Source organism: Colletotrichum jinshuiense, chromosome 7, assembly GCF_051148585.1.
Source record: "Colletotrichum jinshuiense chromosome 7, complete sequence".
NCBI lineage: Eukaryota > Fungi > Ascomycota > Sordariomycetes > Glomerellales > Glomerellaceae > Colletotrichum > Colletotrichum jinshuiense.
In genome coordinates, this window is record NC_139314.1 from 1,892,210 (window position 1) to 1,912,979 (window position 20,770).

Here is a 20,770-nt window from a genome sequence, read left to right on the forward strand (position 1 = left end):
CGGGTGATGAGGAACGACTTCGGAGGCACCGGATAGCTCCAATAGCTATACTAGGCTCGGAATCGACAGAGCTGAAGTTGCTGGCGCGTTTACCAACTGGAACTTTTCTGTCATTAATAGTTAATACATTATTTTCACTGAATTCACAACCACTAGAAGTATGAGCTGGATCCGCGAGTGGCTGTTTTCTCCGACAGTTGGTCCCGGTGTAAGACGGCTCCATGCATTGGCCAATCAGGCCCTGCCCGTCTGAACCGGTCGATCGCACCTAGCGAGAAAATGTTTCCTGCAGCGCGGCAACTCGGCAAGGTGGTTCGCTCAGCCCGGGATACAGCAAGACTTAAGCCTGTTTCCTACGCCCCGCCCCCTGAAGAACCAATCTCGGTAGTGGAGAGCCGCCCCCTGTTAGCAGCCGATACGACACCCCACAGAGCCAAATTAGCCACTGAGGAAGCTGGAAGGATAATGCACGTCGCCTTCGCGACCTGGGGTGACAGGAACTTTTAAATTTCCCTCGTCCCGTCCGTCCCATGTAAACATATCCCGTCCGTCTCCCTCATTCATCCACCGTGGACGAGAGCTTGAGCCGTCATCTGACCTTTCCGTCTCCCCGAAGAGACACGCCCCTCGTTTCGAGATCCCCACGCTCGTTTGCCCAAGGCATTTGACCTCGAACCCTCGTTCCAAGCTTGACGAGCTCGGCCCTCCCCGTCGTCATAATGCTCGCGCTCAACCTGGTCCCGGCCCTCCTCCTCCTGCTCCGTGGTGTCGCCGCTGTCCCCGCGCCGACCATCGCTGCCCGCGCCGATGTCCTCGCTCCCACGGCCGCTTGGATCAGCGTCAACAAAAAGGGCGTGCCCACCACCGTCACCCCAAAGCCGACCACCATCTCCGGCACACCGACCCTCTTATCGGCCGCTCCCAACGCTCTGACGGGAAGCGTCTTCACAGTGACCGACTTCCACCTCGTCAAGGTGATCACCAGTACCGGCAGCCCGCCATTGGCTACTGCCAAGTCCAAGAACGGCGCTGGAGCTTTCGCCCCGTGTAGCAACAAGGCTGGAGACTTTTCTCCCTTCTGCGAACCTGCCAAGGGCAGCGAGCTCTACGCCGGCACGACATACTATGGTGTGTACTTCCCGCGTCTCTTTGGACGGACTGCCTGCAATTCCAGTCCCCTATTGCAAGACAGTAAATCCTGACATCTCTTAGTGACTTGGGACCCCACCGTGCTCGTCAAGGGCAACAAGACCAACGTCCTTGTCAAGATCCAGGGCAAGGAGGTGAACGGCACCAAGGTCGGTGAAATCGTTCTTAATGAAGACACCGACAAGACTAGCCCCGCATCATACGGTTTCTATGCCTGGAATGTAAACAAGAACCTCATCCCCGGCGGCCAGGCCAACACGACCATCGAGCTCCTCCTCACATATACCATCGACGGCGTCGCCCAGAAGGAGATCAAGGGCCCGCAGGTCACCGTCGGAAGGCGGCAGAAGTACCAACCCCAATCCGCCAAGATGCCCGAGAGCGCCGAGCTTTACATTGCCCTGCCCATCGTCTTCGGCGTCATCATTCTCACCGTCATCGGCGGCTTCGTCTGGAACCGCCGCGTGCGCAAGATTGGCCTGGGCAACATCATGAGCCGCTCGCGACACGGTTACGGCGCCGGCAGATCGCGCGCGCAGCGTCTCGGAGCGCGCATGCGCAAGAGCATGTTCCGTGGCGGAAACGAGCAGGGCATCCTGCTCAAACAGCGCGATTCCAGCCCCGACGTATACGTGTTCCATGACGATCCTTCTGACCAGCGCATCGGCCGCCCGAGGAGGGATAGCGATGGGCTTGGCAGCTTGGCCGGTAGCCCGACTTCGGACCGCTTCCAAGACCAGGGCGTGCACGGCGGTAACGTCTTCAGGGACGAGCTGAAGAGGCAGGACAGGGAAAGGTATTAAACGAAAGAAAGAAAAAAACGTCGCGGCTTATGGCGAGACAGCAAGAGAAAAGAATGCAACGTCAGAATATGCTATTTGAGACCACGAGAGGAATTGTAACGATATCTAGATGACGCCAGCCTCAGGAACGACAACTAGGGCTTACTCATGCACATAATATGTAACAATAATGAACTCATGAAACATTTAACCTCCCGGGCGAGAATTGGTGATTCCGAGCATGACACGCATTGGTGACTGCGCTCGCGCCGGAGCTTTTCGTACAAACTAAAACGGCAGTCTCATATATTGCTCCCGGCAGGGCGGACCAGCCATGACGCAGGGAACCAAACCCATGCAGTAGCGGCTGGATCGACACGCCTTTTCCCACCACACTAGGAAGAGCTCGTCGATATGGGCTCCATGAGCTCCACTGCGGTATCGGTTATGGGGCTCCGGGCTTTAATTACTAACCCCCGCCCGCTCTTTGTAGAGTATTCTACAGGGGGGTGGAGGAACGACGAAGAAGAAAGAAAGAAAGAAAGAAAGTAAAGAGCTGCGGGAAGTATATTTGAGGTGTTGCTGATGTAACACCCTTTTGTATTGATCTTGACGATGACGAGTTCCACCCTTCGCCCCCAGCTTCCAGACAATGTCGGAGAGATGGGCAGTCATGTGCAGGGTGTTGTTTCGTGGCGTTCCAAAGGACGGTTTAGGCTGAGCTGATACCTAAGAAGTCCGCTGTCGTCTAGGTAGTCGATACAGAGGAGCATGGCACGGTGATGAAGGTATCTATCTAGTGGCGCTCGCCAGTAGTCAAGGCCATCGCTTTACGGCTGTGCTGGCGGCTCAACGTAGCGCTCAGCTCCTGAGGGATAGTGGGCAGACAAGTCGATATGCCTGGAGGAAACGTTCCGGTCAGTACCGGACACGCAGCCCGGACGAATGTGGACCTTCATTCCCCGGCAGGCGGGACGCAGGGACGACGCAATCAGTCGCAAAGCAGCCAACACTCGAACAAGGTTCTTCGTAAAGAGATAAAAGTGGCATTAGCAGACATCACCTGTGAAATACAAACCCTGGCATCATGCAAGTGAAGACAGGGCCGAGGCTTCTATTCTAAGCAATATCCTGAAATCTAGACCCTCCAGTTGTGTAGGTTTGAAAAAGTACGGGCCTTAAGAGTCAGATATGACATGATGTCTCAGCCCTTTCAGCTCGTGGGACAGACAAGAAGTGTTCTCCAACAAGTTAGTATTTCAGCCTCGACTTGGAATGAGACATGTTTAAGGGCAGTTGTGTTTGGAGGAAGGGTTCCTCCCTCATTGATCATGCTAAAGCCATTTTGCAAATGATCAAATTGTCCACGGATGAACTCTCAAACCAGGGACCCGTTGTCACTGTGCAATCCCTCGCCATTGAACGCTCTCCAAGTTAAATCTCATTCAGTAACTCATACCTATAGTTTCTGACCTCTTGTTTCCAATACACTTAGTACCCTTAGCGCTGAAGCTAGTAACACGATGTCCCCCTTCCCCCCCCCCCCCCTTTTCCTACTTTTCCCCCTTTCCCCCCTTTCCCATTCCTAATATAAACAGCACCCCGCACTATTTTCGTTGTTCTATCGCAATCTTTACTTGAGATTCCAATGATCGACGCCTTGGATTGGTATGCTGGATTATCTGCAACGTAAGTCATTTCATTCCACTGCCTTCCCGAAGGAAAGGTAACAACAAGTAACTGAAATTTACCCTATCACAGTCAAGGTATAAAGGGCCGCGGAATATTAAAACTACCACGTCGCTCTTTCGGAAGCCGGCTCCATCATAGACCACACAAATGGGTATCTTCGGCACCCAGCCATCCTTCACGACGACAAAATGAAGACAAGCTCCGCCCATCTTTTCGCTTTGGCCTCGGCGGCCGCCATAGGCGGCGTGTCAGGCATGACAATCGTTAACAACCTCGGCCCATTCGAGCTATTTGCTGCGGCTTTCAAAGACCCCCGGCTGGTATTGTCTGGTGGTACCTTTACTGTATCAGACCTTGATTCGGCAGGAAAGTTTTCCGATAGAATCACGGGTGGGACTACGCTGCAATCAGGCGCCATATATACTACCGGCAGCGCTGCCGCGGCAGTTCCTGGACAATACGAATCCGTCGATTCCGGCTACAGACAGGCCCATAGCGACCCAGGGGCCTGTCCTCATGGACTGAGTAAGGAATATTCGATCTTTAGTGTCGAATTCCAGGTCCCTGCTGATATCACCATAATCGAGATACACGTCCTTTCAGCAACTGAAGAGCCGTAGGTTACTGCTTACTATACCCAAGTCTTGGTTACATTGCTAACCAGAGAGCAGCATCAACGGCAACAACGACGGAACGAGGGTTGTTTTTGACGGCCTAATACTAGACTCAGCTTTAGCGCAGTCGCCAGACTTCAACCAAACAGGAGCAAGCGTTGGCCTTTCATATGCACGAGCAACACCCGTCAAAAGTTACCGTCTACTTGTTTCTCCTGGAGCACATACCATATCCTTTGCGGCATGCGAGGCAGTCAACGGTGTTGCCGACACAGCTATACTATTTGACGTCGAAGTAATTACAGAACCTGTCCAGATTATCACCCCGGCAGCTACTTGGTCAACCATTTAAACCACTTCGTTAACTACTTCATCAACCACTTTGTCGAATACTTCTTCAACCTCAGATCTAATATCTGCATCCTCAACAAGACTCTTAACTACCCCGAATCCATATTTTCCGCAATGCCTTCGACAAGTTCGTTGTTATGCCTCGCAGGCTGTTGAAACAACTGATTGATTCGCCGCAAGACGCTGCGGTATTGCATGCCTAGGAGATGCCGGCCATAAACGTGACGGTGGGCTGATCAGTGGAAACACAACAAGCAGATATATCCGGCAAACTTTTCGACTGTGTTCCCGAGCAGGTTTCAACAGAAAGCTCCAAATGACCGTGTCCACGCTGTACCACGCGGCAGCACCAACACTGAGAGGACGACTGAAACAGTTCCCGATGCAGCAACTGGCACTATGCCGGTGAAGCGCCAAAGAACATTGGAACAAAATGGAACAATTATCGCCGGGAGCTATAGATCATAACATCAACCCCGATGAGACCCAGAAGACACCGAGGGAGTCCTTGGCAGAGAAGCGGCAGAGGCGTACATCTCCACGCCCGCATACAACGTTTACGCTGACACCGTCATCTACCAAGCCGAGTCAGACAAACCAGACAAGAGGGGAAATTTCACGCCCGGAGAAAGGAGACATCAGATGCGCAAATTTTACAACAGACTGAACCGCGAGGCGGAAGCCATCCGGCAGAACATCGCGCAAATCCGGATTCTCGAGAAACTCCCGGACCTCACAAACATTTATACGAGAGCTCTGGGTCTAGATGTGCTGGGTAAGACGCAAAGAGTTGCTCCAGCATTTGGAACGGCGAGTTTGCAGCCATCTGCACTGGGAGCCCCTTGGCAGCGGGCTGCACCCAGACATCTTGGTTGTTTCTGGCTCCAGAGGACTGCGAGATGGTGCTGCAGAGACACGCTTTTTTCCTGTCGCTCTCTGTGTGGCATTTATGATCATTTTTTAGGGGTTGGGCGCCTTTAGATGATAACAGGCGAAAATTCAATGGTCAATACATGGGAGGAGATACCCTTATCGTCATGATGCAAGATATGCTGTACTATTTCATTGTTGGCATTATAGATGTAGATCTTGATCCTGGCCATGTATCTTTTGAGTAGACACACTTGGCTCTGTGGAAATAATGTTTTGCCGGGCCATTTTGGCCAGAATAAGATGAACAGTATGGTAATTGTTGTCTCGTTCAATTGCGATGCCCCGACTCGATGGTCAGGCGTCTGTCTATTCTCAGGTCCGGTTCTGCTGAAGAAGTATCTCGTGTCATGGCCAAGACGCTAGCTGTATCTGTGGCGACAGACAGTTAGTGTGCAAGTGCTAAATCGAATCCTACATTGACAACAGATTTAGGCGCAATGCTAGGCCAGGGGTTCTTTTCCAAATACTCTCCTTGGCACTGCACCCGAATTTTTAAACGGTGTCAAAGTATGTAGAATGCTGCAGCTGATGCTTATCGCTTTGAACTGGGTGACTCCACTTTCACATTGGCATATATTTCTTTGGAATATCCCGATGGCCTGATGGTGGACCCTTGAAATCATCGGAAAGGGCCTCTGTTGGACTTACACTCTCTCAATGGGGACTACTAGGGTAAGAAATAGTGACCCCTTGATGCTCAGAGTGAATATTCAGTGTCGCCGACCATGGTCTTGGCCCAATTCAAGTCAAGACCCCATCCCAGCCTGGCTTCATTGACGTCAGTATTCCAAATAAAATGATGCGATTGATAAGATTTCGAAAGGTTTGAGAACCCTTGTAGAATCTCCATCGGCCCCCGAGACCGGACTTCGAGGTTTGCTGACGTCTGCTCGGAGGACCGAGTTGCGTCACTCGGACAAGCCTCGGCAAGTGGAGATCTTTTTGTCGACCACGGACCGGGACTCGGCGCTTAAGTAATCGAGACAGACGGTCTCCCGATCACGCTTGCAAAGCCGCGTGCGGCTTGCGACACCCTGAATCGCGCGGCAGCCCAAAAATTTCTGGAATTCTGGAATCCACCACAGAAGCCCAGCGTCACAGATCCCGGCACTATTAGAAATCCAACCTGCAGAAGCTTGCCCACTCCGAGTCAATCGCCATCCAGTGAGAGGCCGTGCCTGCCACCTGGTCCTCCGTAGCACAATTGTTCCCGGGTCTACCATCACGATAGCGCTCGCGTTTCCAATCCTTGATTGGAAGCAAAGCCCGTCGCCGTCGCCGCTCGCTGGTTTCCCCTGCCCCTCCACCCCCTCCCAGCCCTTTGCTCACGCCCCCTTACCCCCCCCCCTCCTGCACATATATCACTCTTTTCGGTACCCCGCCATTTTTGGAGAGGATACTGCGTGTTCCGAACGCGCATATCACCGCCAAACTGTTCTCCTCAACCTTTAGACGAACAATTCTTCGCTCGAGCACTGCTGGGCTATCATTTGCGGCAGCCACCACCTCCCTGAAAAAGAACACTGCGAATCCCATTGAATTCAAGAATAGTGCCCGCAACATGCATTCCAAGGTTGTCAGTACGTTGCCACCACCTCGCCGTCCCCAGCAGGCCCGTCTCCAGCACCGAGGCGCGATGGCCTTCATCTGTAGTGCGTTACTGACAGTGTCACCTCACAGTTATTGGCTCTGGGCCTGCTGCCCACACCGCCGCCGTCTACCTGGCGCGCGCTGAGCTGAAGCGTAAGTTCCTCTCTCTAACCCTCCCGTCGATCGCGAAACAGTAGGCTGATTCTTATCCCCCCCGCAGCCGTCCTCTACGAGGGCTTCATGGCCAACGGCATCGCCGCCGGCGGTCAGCTCACCACCACGACCGACGTCGAGAACTTCCCCGGCTTCCCCAAGGGCATCATGGGCGGCGAGCTCATGGAGAACATGAAGGCGCAGTCCGAGCGCTTCGGTACCGAGATCATCACCGACACCGTCTCCAAGCTCGACCTCTCCTCCCGCCCCTTCAAGTACTCCACCGAATTCAACCCCGACGAGACCCACACCGCCGATGCCATTATCCTGGCCACCGGTGCCTCCGCCAAGCGTCTGGACCTCCCCGGCGAGGAGAAGTACTGGCAGAACGGTGTCTCCGCCTGCGCCGTGTGCGACGGTGCCGTCCCCATCTTCCGCAACAAGCACCTGGTCGTCATCGGCGGTGGTGACTCGGCTGCCGAGGAGGCCTTGTACCTCACCAAGTACGGCAGCCACGTCACTGTGCTTGTGCGCCGCGACGTGCTCCGCGCGTCCCAGATCATGGCCAAGCGTCTGCTGAACCACGAGAAGGTCACCGTGCGGTGGAACTCTGCCGGCAAGGAGATCAAGGGTGGCGACGATGGCCTCATGAGCCACCTTGTTGTCAAGGACACCGTCACCGGCGCCGAGGAGACGCTCGAGGCGAACGGTCTCTTCTACGCCATTGGCCACGAGCCCGCGACGTCACTCGTCAAGGGCCAGCTGGAGACGGACTCCGAGGGCTACGTCGTTACCCAGCCCGGCACGCCGCTGACCAACATCGAGGGTGTGTTCGCTGCGGGTGATGTGCAGGACAAGAGATACAGACAGGCGATTACCAGTGCAGGTGAGTTATTGTCGCTTCCCTTCGTCACCAGACCGAGGTCTCGGGACTGCCGGTTCTGCAATGGATGGGCTTTTTGCTAACGTTGAATCTGCAGGCACCGGCTGCATGGCTGCCATGGACGCCGAGAAGTACCTCGCCGAGCTTGAGGACGGCGACCCCAAGAACAACGCCCAATGACTAGATCATCGTCTTTAAGCCGCATATTTGAGCCGCTATAATATAGAGCCTCTAGACTAGACGTGCGGGAAAAAATAGACTTTTGAATTCAAGCGTAACCAGAGTTGTATTTGATTGCCTCGGAGCCAGGTCCGAGGGACCGAAGCAGATCTCGGAGATATACCCTCTGACGGAGGAACGTACGAAGTACACTACACTACTTATGGCCGGGCTTTCCCGGATCTGCGCTGCTTTTCCCCCTTGTTGATCTTGTAACCTTGACATCAGCGAGGGGCAGCGTATTATCCCAAAAGCCGCTGCTCCCTGACCAGAAAATCAAAATGCCATTTCGTCCCAACTCTGGAGCTTTGGGGGCCCTTTGAACAATCACACCTCCCCCTCCACCTCCCTGGGCTCGTCCAAAGGAACTCCAAGCTTTACCCCCACATGAAGCTTAGCAGGGCATACCTAAGCCTGGCAGCAGGCCCAAAATGCACAGCCAGCGCATGCTTTTCTGTCTCGCTCGGCCCATGACACGCTTTACATGCTGCCGTTGCGTCCGTCCCGTCCAGTCCTTCAATTGACCGAGTCTCCTCATAGTCCAAGGGCGGGGTAAAAAGGTGCGTTTCAAAACACGCATCGCCAGAATCGGCCCATTGTGCGCTCGTAAGTTTCTCATACCCAACCCAGCATACTTAAGCTAGCCTTTCCCATCTCCACATCGTACACGCCCAATGCTCTCGTGCTCTTCCCCATCTTCTGTCAGTGATTGAACCATCTCCGCCAATTCAAACCAATTCAAACCGCGAAACGGCCGCCCAGATTGACGATATGCCTAGCAGCCAGGGTTACTCTTACAAGAGTTCTGGAACTAACAACCAGGTATACTGCCCAATAATCTACATTTGAATACATGCCCGAGACCCTCCCTTGTCCGATAGACCAGCAGATACTCACGGCGGGGACAGGGCAACCATTACTGCTCCCGTGACTACGGCAGCAGCTCTTCAAACCAAAACTCCTACCATTTCTCCAAAACGTGAGAGACGCACCAACTCGTGGTACTTGTACCGAGTGCCGGGAATGCATGAGACTGAGTCAATTGCAAACAGGGACGGCTCATTTCACTACTCCAATTCGAACGGCAGCACATATCACAACAACCACAACGGCGGATCACCATTTACATCAGCTAGCGGATACCGGACATCATCCGGCTACGGCAAGAAGTAAGCCTAACCCTCCAATGAGGCGACGGGGATAATATGATCGCGGGAGCATAGCATACAGACTTGGCCTCCTCTGTGGTTTACCCGAATTCTCGCTGACCTTATACTCGTCAAGTGTTGGTATGAAATGACGGCGCAAAGAAGCGACGACGAGTCGCTGAGTGGTACATGAGAAAATGGGATGTTTGGTTATTGTTTCGAATGGGTTGGCATGGTCTAAATGAACTGTATGCAATTAGGACACAGAAAACATGTAGCAGAATTTGATGTTAACGTTTTGATTTCATTCGCCTATCATCCATTGGAGAGGAGAAGCACTCCTTTGTCGGTCTACTTGTGTCCACATACTCATCCCTGGAGTACCACCCCGCCCAAGGAGGTTCTCCAGAACTTTTCATACTCTAAACCCCGATTCAACCACATTCAACTTTGAGTGTGCTCAGAAGCGATCAGACAGTTGTCTTATTCCAAGGCTGCACACATTCAAGCGATACGATGGCCAAACGCCCAATTCCAGTGACTGCTCACTGCCATTGGGTATCACTGTGCCGTGCCGGCAATTTGTGTGAGCTTATGAAGGTTTGCCAGGGTACCCCTGAATTTGTTCGCGACGACATCAGGTTTGTTCAAGATGGAAGAAGAAATGTTCCTTATCTCTGCCCTTACAGCTGCACACTAAGGAGCTGTTTCGCCTTTTGGTTTATGCTTTTTTTCTGCAGCCACCCCACGGCACACTCGCTTGTTCTTGCCTTTGAGGCGGGGACCCCTATAGCAAACGCGCCTCCGGAAGCTGAGCTGCTTTCATATCTCAGCCAGGCTGACGTGGATTTAGCTTCCCTTGCAATCAAAGTAGCTTCCCGTCCTCAAGCCCCGCCTCTGCAATCAACTCGCGATGCGGGGACGAACGGGACTCCACGCACGTGTTGCTGTTGCTGCCCATTTAAGTCTCCCATCCACCCTGCAACACCTTCACTCTCTCTTCCGGACGTACTCTTCTCTTGTTCAACCTGCAATCCATTAGTGCACCCGAACTCGGATTTTGATAACCATCCAACATCTTCCCAACAACACATCTTCTGCCTTCAATCCAAGAAGCCACAGCCAGAATGCCGAGCGATCAGGGATACTCGTACAAGAGCTCCGGCACCAACAGCCAGGTATGGTAGTCCCCGAAGCTTCAGAAGCACAATCCACAGAAACGGCTGACTAGGCCGGGTCAAACTCCAGGGCAACCACTACTGCGCTCGTGACTACGGTAGCAGCGCCTCCAACTCGAACTCGTACCACTACTCCAACAGGTGAGTCCTCCCTCTCCTCAAGCTGTCGTTTCCCTAAGTTTCTGTGCCCGTGATTGGTAGGCCCGCTGTTGATCCATGTCGGAGACGCTGACTCTGGGGTTTCCAGTGATGGGTCCTACTACTACTCCAACCCCAACGGCAGTACCTACTACAACAACGGCTCGGGCGGCTCGGCCTACACCTCCCCCAGCGGTGACAGGTCCTCGTCTGGCTTCGGCAACGGCGGCTCCGGCAGCTCTGGCAAGAAGTGAGTCGTCTACCGACCGGTCATCTTGAAGGATGGGGGCTCCCTAGGGTGGAGGAGTTAGAGTGCAGATGGAAAGGGTTTGATATGGCTTGGGCAACAAGCTTCGGGCGCCAATGAGATAAATGTGAGACGATGCTTCATAATGACACGGAATGACTAACACGAACCAATTGCACACCGAGTTTCGACCTTTCCCCCCTCGTATCAAGTGAATGCTGTAGTGGGGTTTTGTGTACCCGCTGGGGATCTTGGCGAGCTTGATATGCTTGGTACGGGGCTCCATCCAGCCAGCCATCCAAAAGCAGGCAACTATGGTCGGAATGGATCCATTCAGAACCCGTACACGGTGACTGCACATATGTCCAACAGCCTTCAACTGTTCTTGTGCTCCCGTGTTGTATGGAAACAACGGTCATCACTTTGGATTCGACGGCGCTGGTTAGGTTGCGTTGATTAGAATATTGGGGGAGGGGGATGGGATTTGGTGTACAATGAAATGATGAAAGGATTATGATGGCATCGTACTATTCAAGCATACTTGCTTTTCCCTTGTCATGAGGCGGGAAGCATCGTTCCTTGAGCGCACAAGCTAACCACGCCTCCCCGCCATCAGCATAGCTTCAACCAGTCAGACCACTGCTACGTGCTGCAATAGGGATGCCACGCAGGGAACCCCGATCAGTACGGGGCTAGGAAGTATTTGGTGTAACAGAACCCTTGTTCAAGTGTGTTATTATATTAGGGACGAAGAGGGCTGTCCTTGGCCATCTACTACACCAAACGCCTTGCTAGCAACCCCAATAGCCATGATCGTACAAACCCAACCAACTCTCACGCCTGCACGCCCGGTCCGTCGTCCTACGCCTCCGGTAGACCGGAGAGGATAACCGCGCTGACGAAATCCTGGGGGTGCCCCTGTGTGTTCATGACGCCGGTGCCGTTCTTGAGGTAGCAGTACTCCCCCGCGAGCTTGATCATGGCGACGGAGCGGCAGTAGCCCCCGCTCCGCACGTTGCCGTTGGCGAGGTTGACGCTGTACGCCTGGTTGTGCGCCGCGCACAGGGCCATGCACTCCTCGAAGCTGGGCACGTAGACCTTGAGGATGTCGTAGAGGCCCGGGTTGCCGTAGGCGGCGCCCGAGGGGTAGTTGACCTCGCACAGCTGGCGGAAGACCTGGGCGTCGCCGTTGCCGACCGCCATGCCCTTGCCGCCGGCGTTGGTGGGCGTGTAGGTGGTCTGGTTGATGCCGGGGCACCCGCCGTCGGTCGGGGCGGGAAGAACGCCGGTGGCGACGGCGCGGGATGTCGTAGACGTGGATGTTGCCTTGGAGGATGTGGAGCTTGAGCCGGAGCGTGTACTAGACGTGGCCGAGGGGTCCGACTGGGACCCAGCCGTTGTTGCGGCAGATGAAGTTGAGGCGCTGTGTGCCAAGTCAGCCCAGAGAGCTGGATATTTTGTCAAGGGGACGAAGCCCATAAGTCGCTGCCTACCTCGATGAGTTTGCGCTTTGTGCTGCCAACCCGCCCGCGACACCTCCGGCGATGCCTCCGGCAAGGATGACTGCCAAGGCAATGACAATGCCCCAGAACACGGGCACAGTCAGACCGAAAACACGGTGCTTTTCGGGTGGGGGAGGTTGATGGTGGTCAGAGTAGGACTGACTTGCAGTCCATGCCGGCTTGTCCCCGGGGCTCTGGGTCACGGGAGGATCGTACGGGATCGGCGCTGTCGAATATCGAACCGGGGCCGCCTCGAGACCCGACTGTTCAGGATAACCCTGGTGCCTGATCTGGTCGGCCATCCCGTCCAGCGTCTGACTCTGCTTAACTTGGGGCACGGACGAGTTTATGGGTTCGGGTTGGTTGCCACAAGCGCCTGTCCCTCGACGAAAGGCAAGGCGAAGGACACACAAGCGCGCGCACCAGCGATGATCACTCGCCGAAACAGATGTACGAGTGAGAGAGAGAGCAGACAAAGGAAAGAAAGGAGAGGGATAAGCAGGGTGTTGCAGAAAGTTGCCAGACGCTTAATGAGGAATTACGATGGATGGCCCCCCCTGTCCCCCTGTATCACTGGGTAAGCAGCGTTTCCAGCTTGACTGGAGATGGAATGGTTGCGGGCATTATCTTGGGTCGCGTCAATGCACGACGCCCCTACCGAGCTTGTTCTCAGGTCAACTTGACTGGCTAGACTAGTCTTGGTCCAGCCTGATCCTACAATGGCCGTTCTACAAGGGCTGGGGACAGCTCGTGGTGCGGGTGCAACGCGACAACTTTATCACGATCTACAGCAGTATTGTTCTCACCAGTCACCACTGGGCCCAACCCATGCAATTTGCCATGACATGGGTGGCAGTGGGGGCCAAAGATTCAGCCCTAGACATTCGCCAACGTAGTGTGTGTACGAACCAGCAGAAAGGGGAGTGTGCCTATGGCAGCGCAATATGGCGACATCAGGGCAGTACTTGGACAGCAGCTAGCTCATAGCCGCCGCGGCTATGGTGGTGGTGATGGCGTCCGGGCAGTGGTTGGCTGGCTGCATGGTACGATCAACATTCGAGAGAGAACCAAAAAAGAAAGAGTCGTAGCCGCCGAGGCGCTACGGCATGCGCTTCGCCCTTCTGCAAGAGCTCCCTCCTGCTGCACCTGTTCTGCTTTGTCTTGCTCTCGAGATACCATGTACTGCTGACACAGCCCCGGCCCACTTGGTTGATTCGATTACGCTGTCGGAGCTTGGCAACGCGGGATGCGTTCCCAATCTGTGATGGCTTGCGAGCTGCTGCCTGCAAGGAAATGATATTGCGAAGTCAAGGTGCGTTAGCTGAAGCACCGCGACTGGTCCATGGCGGGCCGGACGCGGGGGAGCAGTGGTATCCTCTGTATTTATTAGTTCTGAAATTCTATTGGTGAATATACAGGGCCAGCAAGGACGATGCCTCCTGGGGCCAACTGGGCTTGCCCAATTAGGACTTTGCCTGGGACGTGGGCGCACAAGCCACCATCCAGGGACCGTCCCTCCAGACGCCCCGTGTATGCATCCATCACATTTGCAGGTGTTCCGTATCCAGCGCCGAGAGCTGTCAGTCGTCGTTGTCGTCGTCAAATCCTTCCCGACCCCCCAAACCTGTAAGCGGCTTCGAGCATGGCATCATCGTTCTTCAAACCTTGACGCCTATAGGGCTGCCGGTGCCCTTGCAGTTTCAGCACGATTCAGCACGATCCAACGGTTTGGCGTGCGCGCGCTCTGCCCTTGTCTCTCCCAATATCCCGCGATCCCTCGGGGGATACCGCCATGAACTAGCCCAGCCATCCTCCCTGAGCCGTCATCAGGAAAGTTCATGTCTGCCGTGGAAGTTGTTATTGTCCAGCTCGGTCGGCGCCGAACGTCCGTGGACTTCAATAGGCACGTAGGTTGTTGCATCAGACTTCGACCACGGCGACGGCGGAACAGTGCCCGCGGGTACCTGGTTCGAGAACGCCGCTCTCGTCTTCTTCTTCTCACGCAGTAGCATGAAGGAGAGCACTCCGATTGCGATGGCCAGCGGGGCGCCGACGCCCAACCCGATGCCCGCCGCGGCGCCCGTCGAGATGCCGCTGCTCGCTGCTGCCGTTGACGAGCACGCCGCTGTTGTCGCTGCCGTCACTGCTGTCGTTCCCGTCGCTGCCGCGGTTGCTGTCGTTGCCGTTGCTGTTGCTGTGTCTACGATGGCGAGATCCGATTGCAAAAATTCGTTGAGTAGCATCGTTCCCGCGGGCACGGCAAATGTGGCACTCGCGCAGTTGCCCGTGGTTTGGCACGCGTATTGGCTGCTGGTACACTTGGCAATGCCACAATGGGCGCCGGGAACTGAGGAGGGGGAAAGAAAACTGTCAGCCCATTCATGTCTACCTTTCCGCCGTGACCAGACCGTGAAAACGATCCGAAGGGTCGTCATTACCACCACCAGCAATGTCGTCCGTGTCGCAGTACTTTGGGCACCCGCTCTTCTCAAAAGTCGAGTCGGTGCAGGCGCCGCGGTAGAAGCTCAGTTCCGTTTTCGAGAAGCACATGCCGTTGCTCATGCAATAGTGGTTCTTGAAGCAGCACGCGGCGGCCTCGGTGCCGTTGGCCACTGGACATGCCACCGCCGCCGTGGCCTTGTTGCCATTGGGCCAGTAGCACGTCTGCGCGGATGCCAACGCGGCCAGAGGCAGTGCTGCGGGAAGCCAGCGCGGGAGATGCATCGTAGCTGCTTGCTATATTTGTCGACGACGATTCGGGACGACGAAAGGAAAGGGGCGAGATCTAATGTCTTGAGATGGACGGCAACCCGATATATACAGTACCGCGCTGATCACGCTGCTAATGAACGAATCCCACCCTGCCTCCTCCCCCCCTGCCGGGCGTCCGAATACTTAATACCATGTACTTGCTCATACTGCTTCGTTGGTTTTGTGCGGGTACTCTGGCTCGTAGGATTCGCATCCCTGGTCCGTTGCTCGCGATCTCGGCGAATCACATTATCGAAAAGTCGAGTGTTAAGGTATCCTGTTCGCCCGCTGCGTCTCGGGAAATTGCCGTATTGGGTAAATCGATGTCCAACTGTCCTACGTACACTACACTACATGCTGTACCTGCGTATCCGCACTCGCGATAAACAGGGGCCTAAATACAGTGGCCCGGCGCTAAGAAACACCCCACCACTTGCCCTCCTCTACTAGCGGCCAGCTGCCTCGGCCCCAACCGCCGCGCTATGGGGAAACGTGGACGAGGGAAGGATTGCGATCGTCCTCGGTTCCTTAATTCATCTCCTACTACGGCAACTATGTGCAACGCGGCTCTGCCTTGAATGCGTGCGTGTGTTTGTGTTTGTGCGTATGTGCCGGGGACCGTGACTGCTGCTAGCGAATAGCTAGCGCACCTGACGAGCAAAATCTCGAACAGCCCCCTCAAGAGCTAGTTCTGACAGCCTCCCACAGTCCTCCTGGCCTTTGAACAAGTCGACGCCCGGAATACTACGCGTGCCTCCTCTCTTTTACAGACTTCCACTCCATGAAACACGCCGCAATGGCCGCCACGCCCGCCAGCGGGATCGCCACCGTGAAGGTGACCCGGAGGGCCTCGTTGTACACAATGAGCAGCTGCGGCAGGGAGCTGGCCGGGACCAAGTTTTCGAAGGCCGTCGCCCCGGCCTCGAGCACCGCCTGAATGTCGACGCCCGGAACCGAGTTCTGGGCCGAAGCCTGCATGAGGTGGTTCTGGAACAGTGTGTTCCCGACCGAGAGGAAGATGGCGCCGCCCAGGGACTGCGACGCCACGATGGCCGCGGTGCCAATGGAGATCTCGTCCGGGGAAAGCACCGCTTGCACGGCGGTGAAGCCTTGCTGGATGGACATTCCGAAACCCGCCGCCACGAGGACCTCGAACCCGATCCAGTAGGCGGTGGGCGTGCTTTGCGACAGCAGGCGCAGGATGCCGCACCCCGCCGTGGCAATCATGCCGCCGACGACGGCCGGCGGCACGAAGTAGCCGACGATGGAGACGAAGACACCCGAGACCAGGGAGAAAAAGGCGTTGGTGGCGACGTACGGGATCATGTCCACGCCCGACGAGATGGCGCTCTCGCCGCGGATCGCCTGGAACCAGATCGGCAGGAAGTACGAGTGGATGAGCAGCGCTCCGTACGTCGTGAAGGCGGCGACGCACGAGGCGGCGACCGTCCTCTGCATGATGATGGACGGCGGTATCAGCGCACCGTCCTGCTTCCACCACTGCCACGCTGCGAACACCAGGGCCGTCCCGCCGGAGCCGGAGAGGAGGATGATGACTAGGCGGTCCGACCACGGCCTGCCCTGCGTTGTGTACTCGAGTGCCAGGAAGAGCATCATGCAGGCGCCCAGCAGCAATATGTTGCCAATGATGTCGAGTTCGAGGATCCTGTCGATGAACTTTCGCTTGGGGCGCGACCGGCGCTTGGGGTGGAAGAAGAGAAGGAAGATGGCGATCGTGAGGCCTCCGATGGGCAGGTTCATGTAGAAACACCACCGCCAAGTCTGGATAACAGTCAGTCTGGGTCACCATGGCTTATCTCCCGGGGGGATCTTACCACAAGGTCCGTGAAGATACCTCCGAGTATAGGACCAACCGTTGCTCCAAAGCCAAACCTGTGGGATCTTAGCATCTACTGCAACCCCGCACCGAGTCTTGAATGAGGAGTCCCTTACATTAACCCAACAATGGCCGTGTAGATCGGGCGCAGTCGGAAGGGTACCGCAGTCGCTACGACGACGAAGCTGCCCGTGAGGATGCCAGCGCTTCCGAGACCAGCCACGGCACGGCCGATGATGAAGATGAGGGAATTCGGAGACATGCCGCAGACGAGCGACCCGGCCAGGAACAGGAGCAAGGCAAAAATGTAGGGCCACTTTACGGAGAAGAGCATGAACACCCTGCCAAAAACCGGTTGGAAAGCGCACGCCGTGAGCAGGTACGCCGAGCCGTACCATCCGATGTCTGTCGTTGACCGGAACTCGGCCGTGATATCGGGAATGGCCTTGACACGTCAGTTTCTGTGTTCAACGGGCCGCAGTGGATGAGTGTGCCGGGGTTCACACTTACCGTCGTGATGATCGTCCGGTCAACCGATATCAGGAACACAACTAGGCAGATGCCCAGTGTGAGGAACGAAAGCGGCCACCCCTCCACCCAGTTTGCCTTCACGTCTCCCTCGTATCCCGACATAGCCACGGAAGTGCCCCGCTGCGCCCGTAACGTCTCGAGGTGTCGGAGGTAATCGTCGCCGTCTTGTTCGTCAACGCTCGGCTCATACAGCCGTGTGAAGCGGCTGATCCTAGCACCCTCCTTGCCGGGATGTCTCTGCTCCGTGACGGGGGTGATGATTTTACCCCGGCTCGGCGGTGGGAGAGTTGCACCGGTGCGTTTGAGGGACTGATGGCTCGCCAGGTGTCGGAGTGGCGTGGCGAAGATGGAAGAGATAATGGACGCGGCTTCGGAGTGCTGTTCTGAGACCTGCCCTTTGTTTTCTCTGGTGTAGAATGTCTGGACCTCTGACATGGCGCGGGAGGGGACTTTCCTGACTATGAGCGGGAACGATCGCTGGGTTCCAGACTGGGAAACTACCTGCGGCTTCATGCGTACGGGCCCAGGAAGCAGCAACGTGGTGTCGCGGAGGGGCGACGTCGGCGATAGTGGCATATTTGCCAGTGTCACGGAGGACCTGATGGAGTCGCCGCGGCGATGCCCGCAGTGCGAGCACTGGGATTCCAACGTCGAAATGCTGACCCGCCGCTTCGACTTTTCGGTTGCGGAAGGCATTGGCCGCTTCGACTTGTCGTTTGTTGGAGGTCCCTGCCGCTTCTTGTCTTCGCTTGCGCAGGCGGCGGAGGAGGAGGATGCGTGCTCCCCGGACATGCACTTCTTCTCCCCCCAAGCTTTCGTCAGAGACGGCGGGATGATTCCTTCTCTGTCATTATCATCTTCCTCTGAGTAAAGCGAGGACGTCGCATTCTCGCTGGAGTCTTCTGAAGAGGCGAACTTCGTGTCCCAGTCTGAGTAGACGATGGTTACTCGAGTACCCTCGTTGCCAAGGAGCTCCGAGGACGGCCTGCTCACGAGGGACGGTTGTGGAGGAGGACGGGGCCTGTAGGGAATGGTCGCTGGGGCTTTGCCATTGCCGCTGCCGCTGCCGCTGTCGCCGGCGGGATTCTTGGGATCCTTGTCACCCTCCATCTCGAAAGAGGTGACAGGTCTCCGACTTGTGGAAGGGTCCGCTTCTCACGGGGCTGGGTCGTCTGTGTGGCGGTGACGGGGGATTGCAGTTCTGGTTGGAAATGCGGTTGAACCTGGTAGATAAGTCTGCATTGTCCGCCGTGCTTCTTACTCCCAGCTCAAAGGGAAATCTCAAAGGGAAACTCAAACGCCCAAGCAGAATTTCCTCCCCCGCCAGTATTTAATGGCTAAGGCCTCGCCGGTCATGATCGTCGGTGGCGTCCGGAAACATACCATAACGCTCTCAGCTATCACTCTGGCAGCGCAGTGCTGCCTTGGGGGAATGGGATCGTCGCCACCGAGTCCGCCAGATGCGGTTAAGTCGGGCCCAAAACCGCCGGGCCCGGCAAACTGAAGGACGGGCGTTGCGTCCTCGGGAGACCGCTGATTGGTCGTAAAGAGAAGTGTCAGCGCCACGCATGGGTCATGTTCCCCGTCGAGTTGTAGTCTTCCGGTTCTGGTGTCGTCGGCGAAACGTGGGTCGGTTCGGATCGATGACACTGAGCTGGAATGGAAGCTGGGGGAGGGACAAAGGATGGGATCGGTCGCGCTAGGGCATGTGGAAAGGCAGATGTGGCGGAAGCGTGCGCCGGGGACGGCGCGGTGGAATGTGGGGCCCGTAACCAGGACCCGGAGTTGGAGACCGCCGTTCTGGCGTCCGGCAAGCCTGGAACCATGAATAACGGTGCATCGCGAGGGGGAATGAAACGTGGTTGGCATGGTTTGGGCATGGTTTGGGCAGATAATATGGGGGGTTGAACATTGCCCACATGAGCACTGGTTGTCTTCCCGACTGTTTGAGTTCCGTCCTTGCCAAACGGCTTGTGATCAGCGGTTTCCACTGAGACACCGTTCTGCATGTTTACCGACAGGTAGGAATTTCCTTCTGGGCCAGACAACTGCAACAGCGTTAGCACTACCTCAGCGGTACCGGCTCCACCGGTATGCCGCTGCTGAGCACCTCACCCCCGCCACCGCGAAACTCGCTCTCTGGTTTGATCCGATTTACCCCCCGACCGAATGGATGAGAGCTCCATTCCGTGCTGGCGCTGCTCCTTGGGGCTTCGCCGTTTTTTATCAATTTCCTGACCTGACGCATCAGACTGGACGCCTTGGCAGAGCACAAGGCCGTTATGCGGGGCATTTCCACAGGAAACGCAGTCTTGCGGTCCAAGTCGAACCCGCAGCGGCTCAACGCGCTGGCGTCGAGGTCTCTGCCCACCATGAGTGGCTTGACGCCTTCGTCCTAGAAAGCCAAGGGTGGCCGAATTCGGTTCAAGTCTTAGAGAACCAGCTGCGTTGCTGGTTTCTTTTGGATTAACGTACAGCATTGTCGCTGACTTATTTCATGTTTAACTTTGAAAATGACAAGGAAAAAGGGTAAGAAAAACGGTCGGATGCAACCAAGCGCACTGTTCTCATGGCTTGGCCCCTGATGATAATGTTATCGACATCAAGTCGATGAGAAGACCGGGAGGTGCTACAGCCTCTGAAGTCTTCAAAGATATGTTTTAATAACAACGTCTCGATAGTCAATCCTTTATCCGGAAATTTCCTGCTTGGTTTGATGAGTGTAGGGACAGAAGTGTCCTAATAGATCAGGATAGATCATCACAAAATTCCAGCATGACCTTACAGCGAAATGGATTCAGTATTCGTGGAAGAGGAGACCAGTTTTCGTGGATAACCCAATGAAGTTATTTGAATACGACCAGAACCTCCATGCCTGAGAGGAATACTGTCATGGATGAGGGCGGGGGCAAAGGACACTCCACCGACGAGGAGTGGCAGAACGCGACTGATCCAAATACCAATGATGATACGGGATCGGCATCAGCATCGAGGCACCTGGACTTGCGCTTGCGCTAAAGTCTTAATCATTATCTTGGCGCGAGAGCTTGAAAGTAATTGGAGAATTGTAAC

At 55.6% G+C, this 20,770-nt stretch overlaps 6 protein-coding genes across 6 annotated transcripts; 3 read left to right on the top strand and 3 right to left on the bottom strand.

The window, feature by feature from the left end:
- Positions 1–719: 719 nt before the first annotated feature.
- EsH8_VII_000484 (DUF4448 domain-containing protein) lies at positions 720–1,952 on the top strand (the record flags this gene model as incomplete). The annotated part of the gene is made up of 2 exons (XM_083270617.1): positions 720–1,128; positions 1,213–1,952. 2 exons carry the CDS (start codon positions 720–722, stop codon positions 1,950–1,952), a joined length of 1,149 nt encoding a protein of 382 aa, XP_083128174.1.
- A 5,130-nt stretch (positions 1,953–7,082) lies between these two features.
- Positions 7,083–8,327, top strand: EsH8_VII_000485 (thioredoxin-disulfide reductase TRR1; the record flags this gene model as incomplete). The annotated part of the gene is made up of 4 exons (XM_083270618.1): positions 7,083–7,101; positions 7,202–7,264; positions 7,332–8,150; positions 8,245–8,327. The coding sequence occupies 4 exons, from the start codon at positions 7,083–7,085 to the stop codon at positions 8,325–8,327; spliced, it is 984 nt and encodes a 327-aa protein (XP_083128175.1).
- A 2,314-nt stretch (positions 8,328–10,641) lies between these two features.
- On the top strand, positions 10,642–11,084 carry EsH8_VII_000486 (uncharacterized protein; the record flags this gene model as incomplete). The annotated part of the gene is made up of 3 exons (XM_083270619.1): positions 10,642–10,692; positions 10,763–10,833; positions 10,940–11,084. 3 exons carry the CDS (start codon positions 10,642–10,644, stop codon positions 11,082–11,084), a joined length of 267 nt encoding a protein of 88 aa, XP_083128176.1.
- An 854-nt stretch (positions 11,085–11,938) lies between these two features.
- Positions 11,939–12,881, bottom strand: EsH8_VII_000487 (uncharacterized protein; the record flags this gene model as incomplete). The annotated part of the gene is made up of 2 exons (XM_083270620.1): positions 11,939–12,500; positions 12,571–12,881. 2 exons carry the CDS (start codon positions 12,879–12,881, stop codon positions 11,939–11,941), a joined length of 873 nt encoding a protein of 290 aa, XP_083128177.1.
- Positions 12,882–14,405: 1,524 nt separating this feature from the next.
- On the bottom strand, positions 14,406–15,303 carry EsH8_VII_000488 (uncharacterized protein; the record flags this gene model as incomplete). Its single annotated transcript, XM_083270621.1, has 2 exons — positions 14,406–14,926; positions 15,018–15,303. 2 exons carry the CDS (start codon positions 15,301–15,303, stop codon positions 14,406–14,408), a joined length of 807 nt encoding a protein of 268 aa, XP_083128178.1.
- Positions 15,304–16,074: 771 nt separating this feature from the next.
- Positions 16,075–18,808, bottom strand: EsH8_VII_000489 (MDR family MFS transporter; the record flags this gene model as incomplete). Its single annotated transcript, XM_083270622.1, has 4 exons — positions 16,075–17,112; positions 17,166–17,223; positions 17,284–17,612; positions 17,678–18,808. The coding sequence occupies 4 exons, from the start codon at positions 18,806–18,808 to the stop codon at positions 16,075–16,077; spliced, it is 2,556 nt and encodes an 851-aa protein (XP_083128179.1).
- Positions 18,809–20,770: the final 1,962 nt, after the last annotated feature.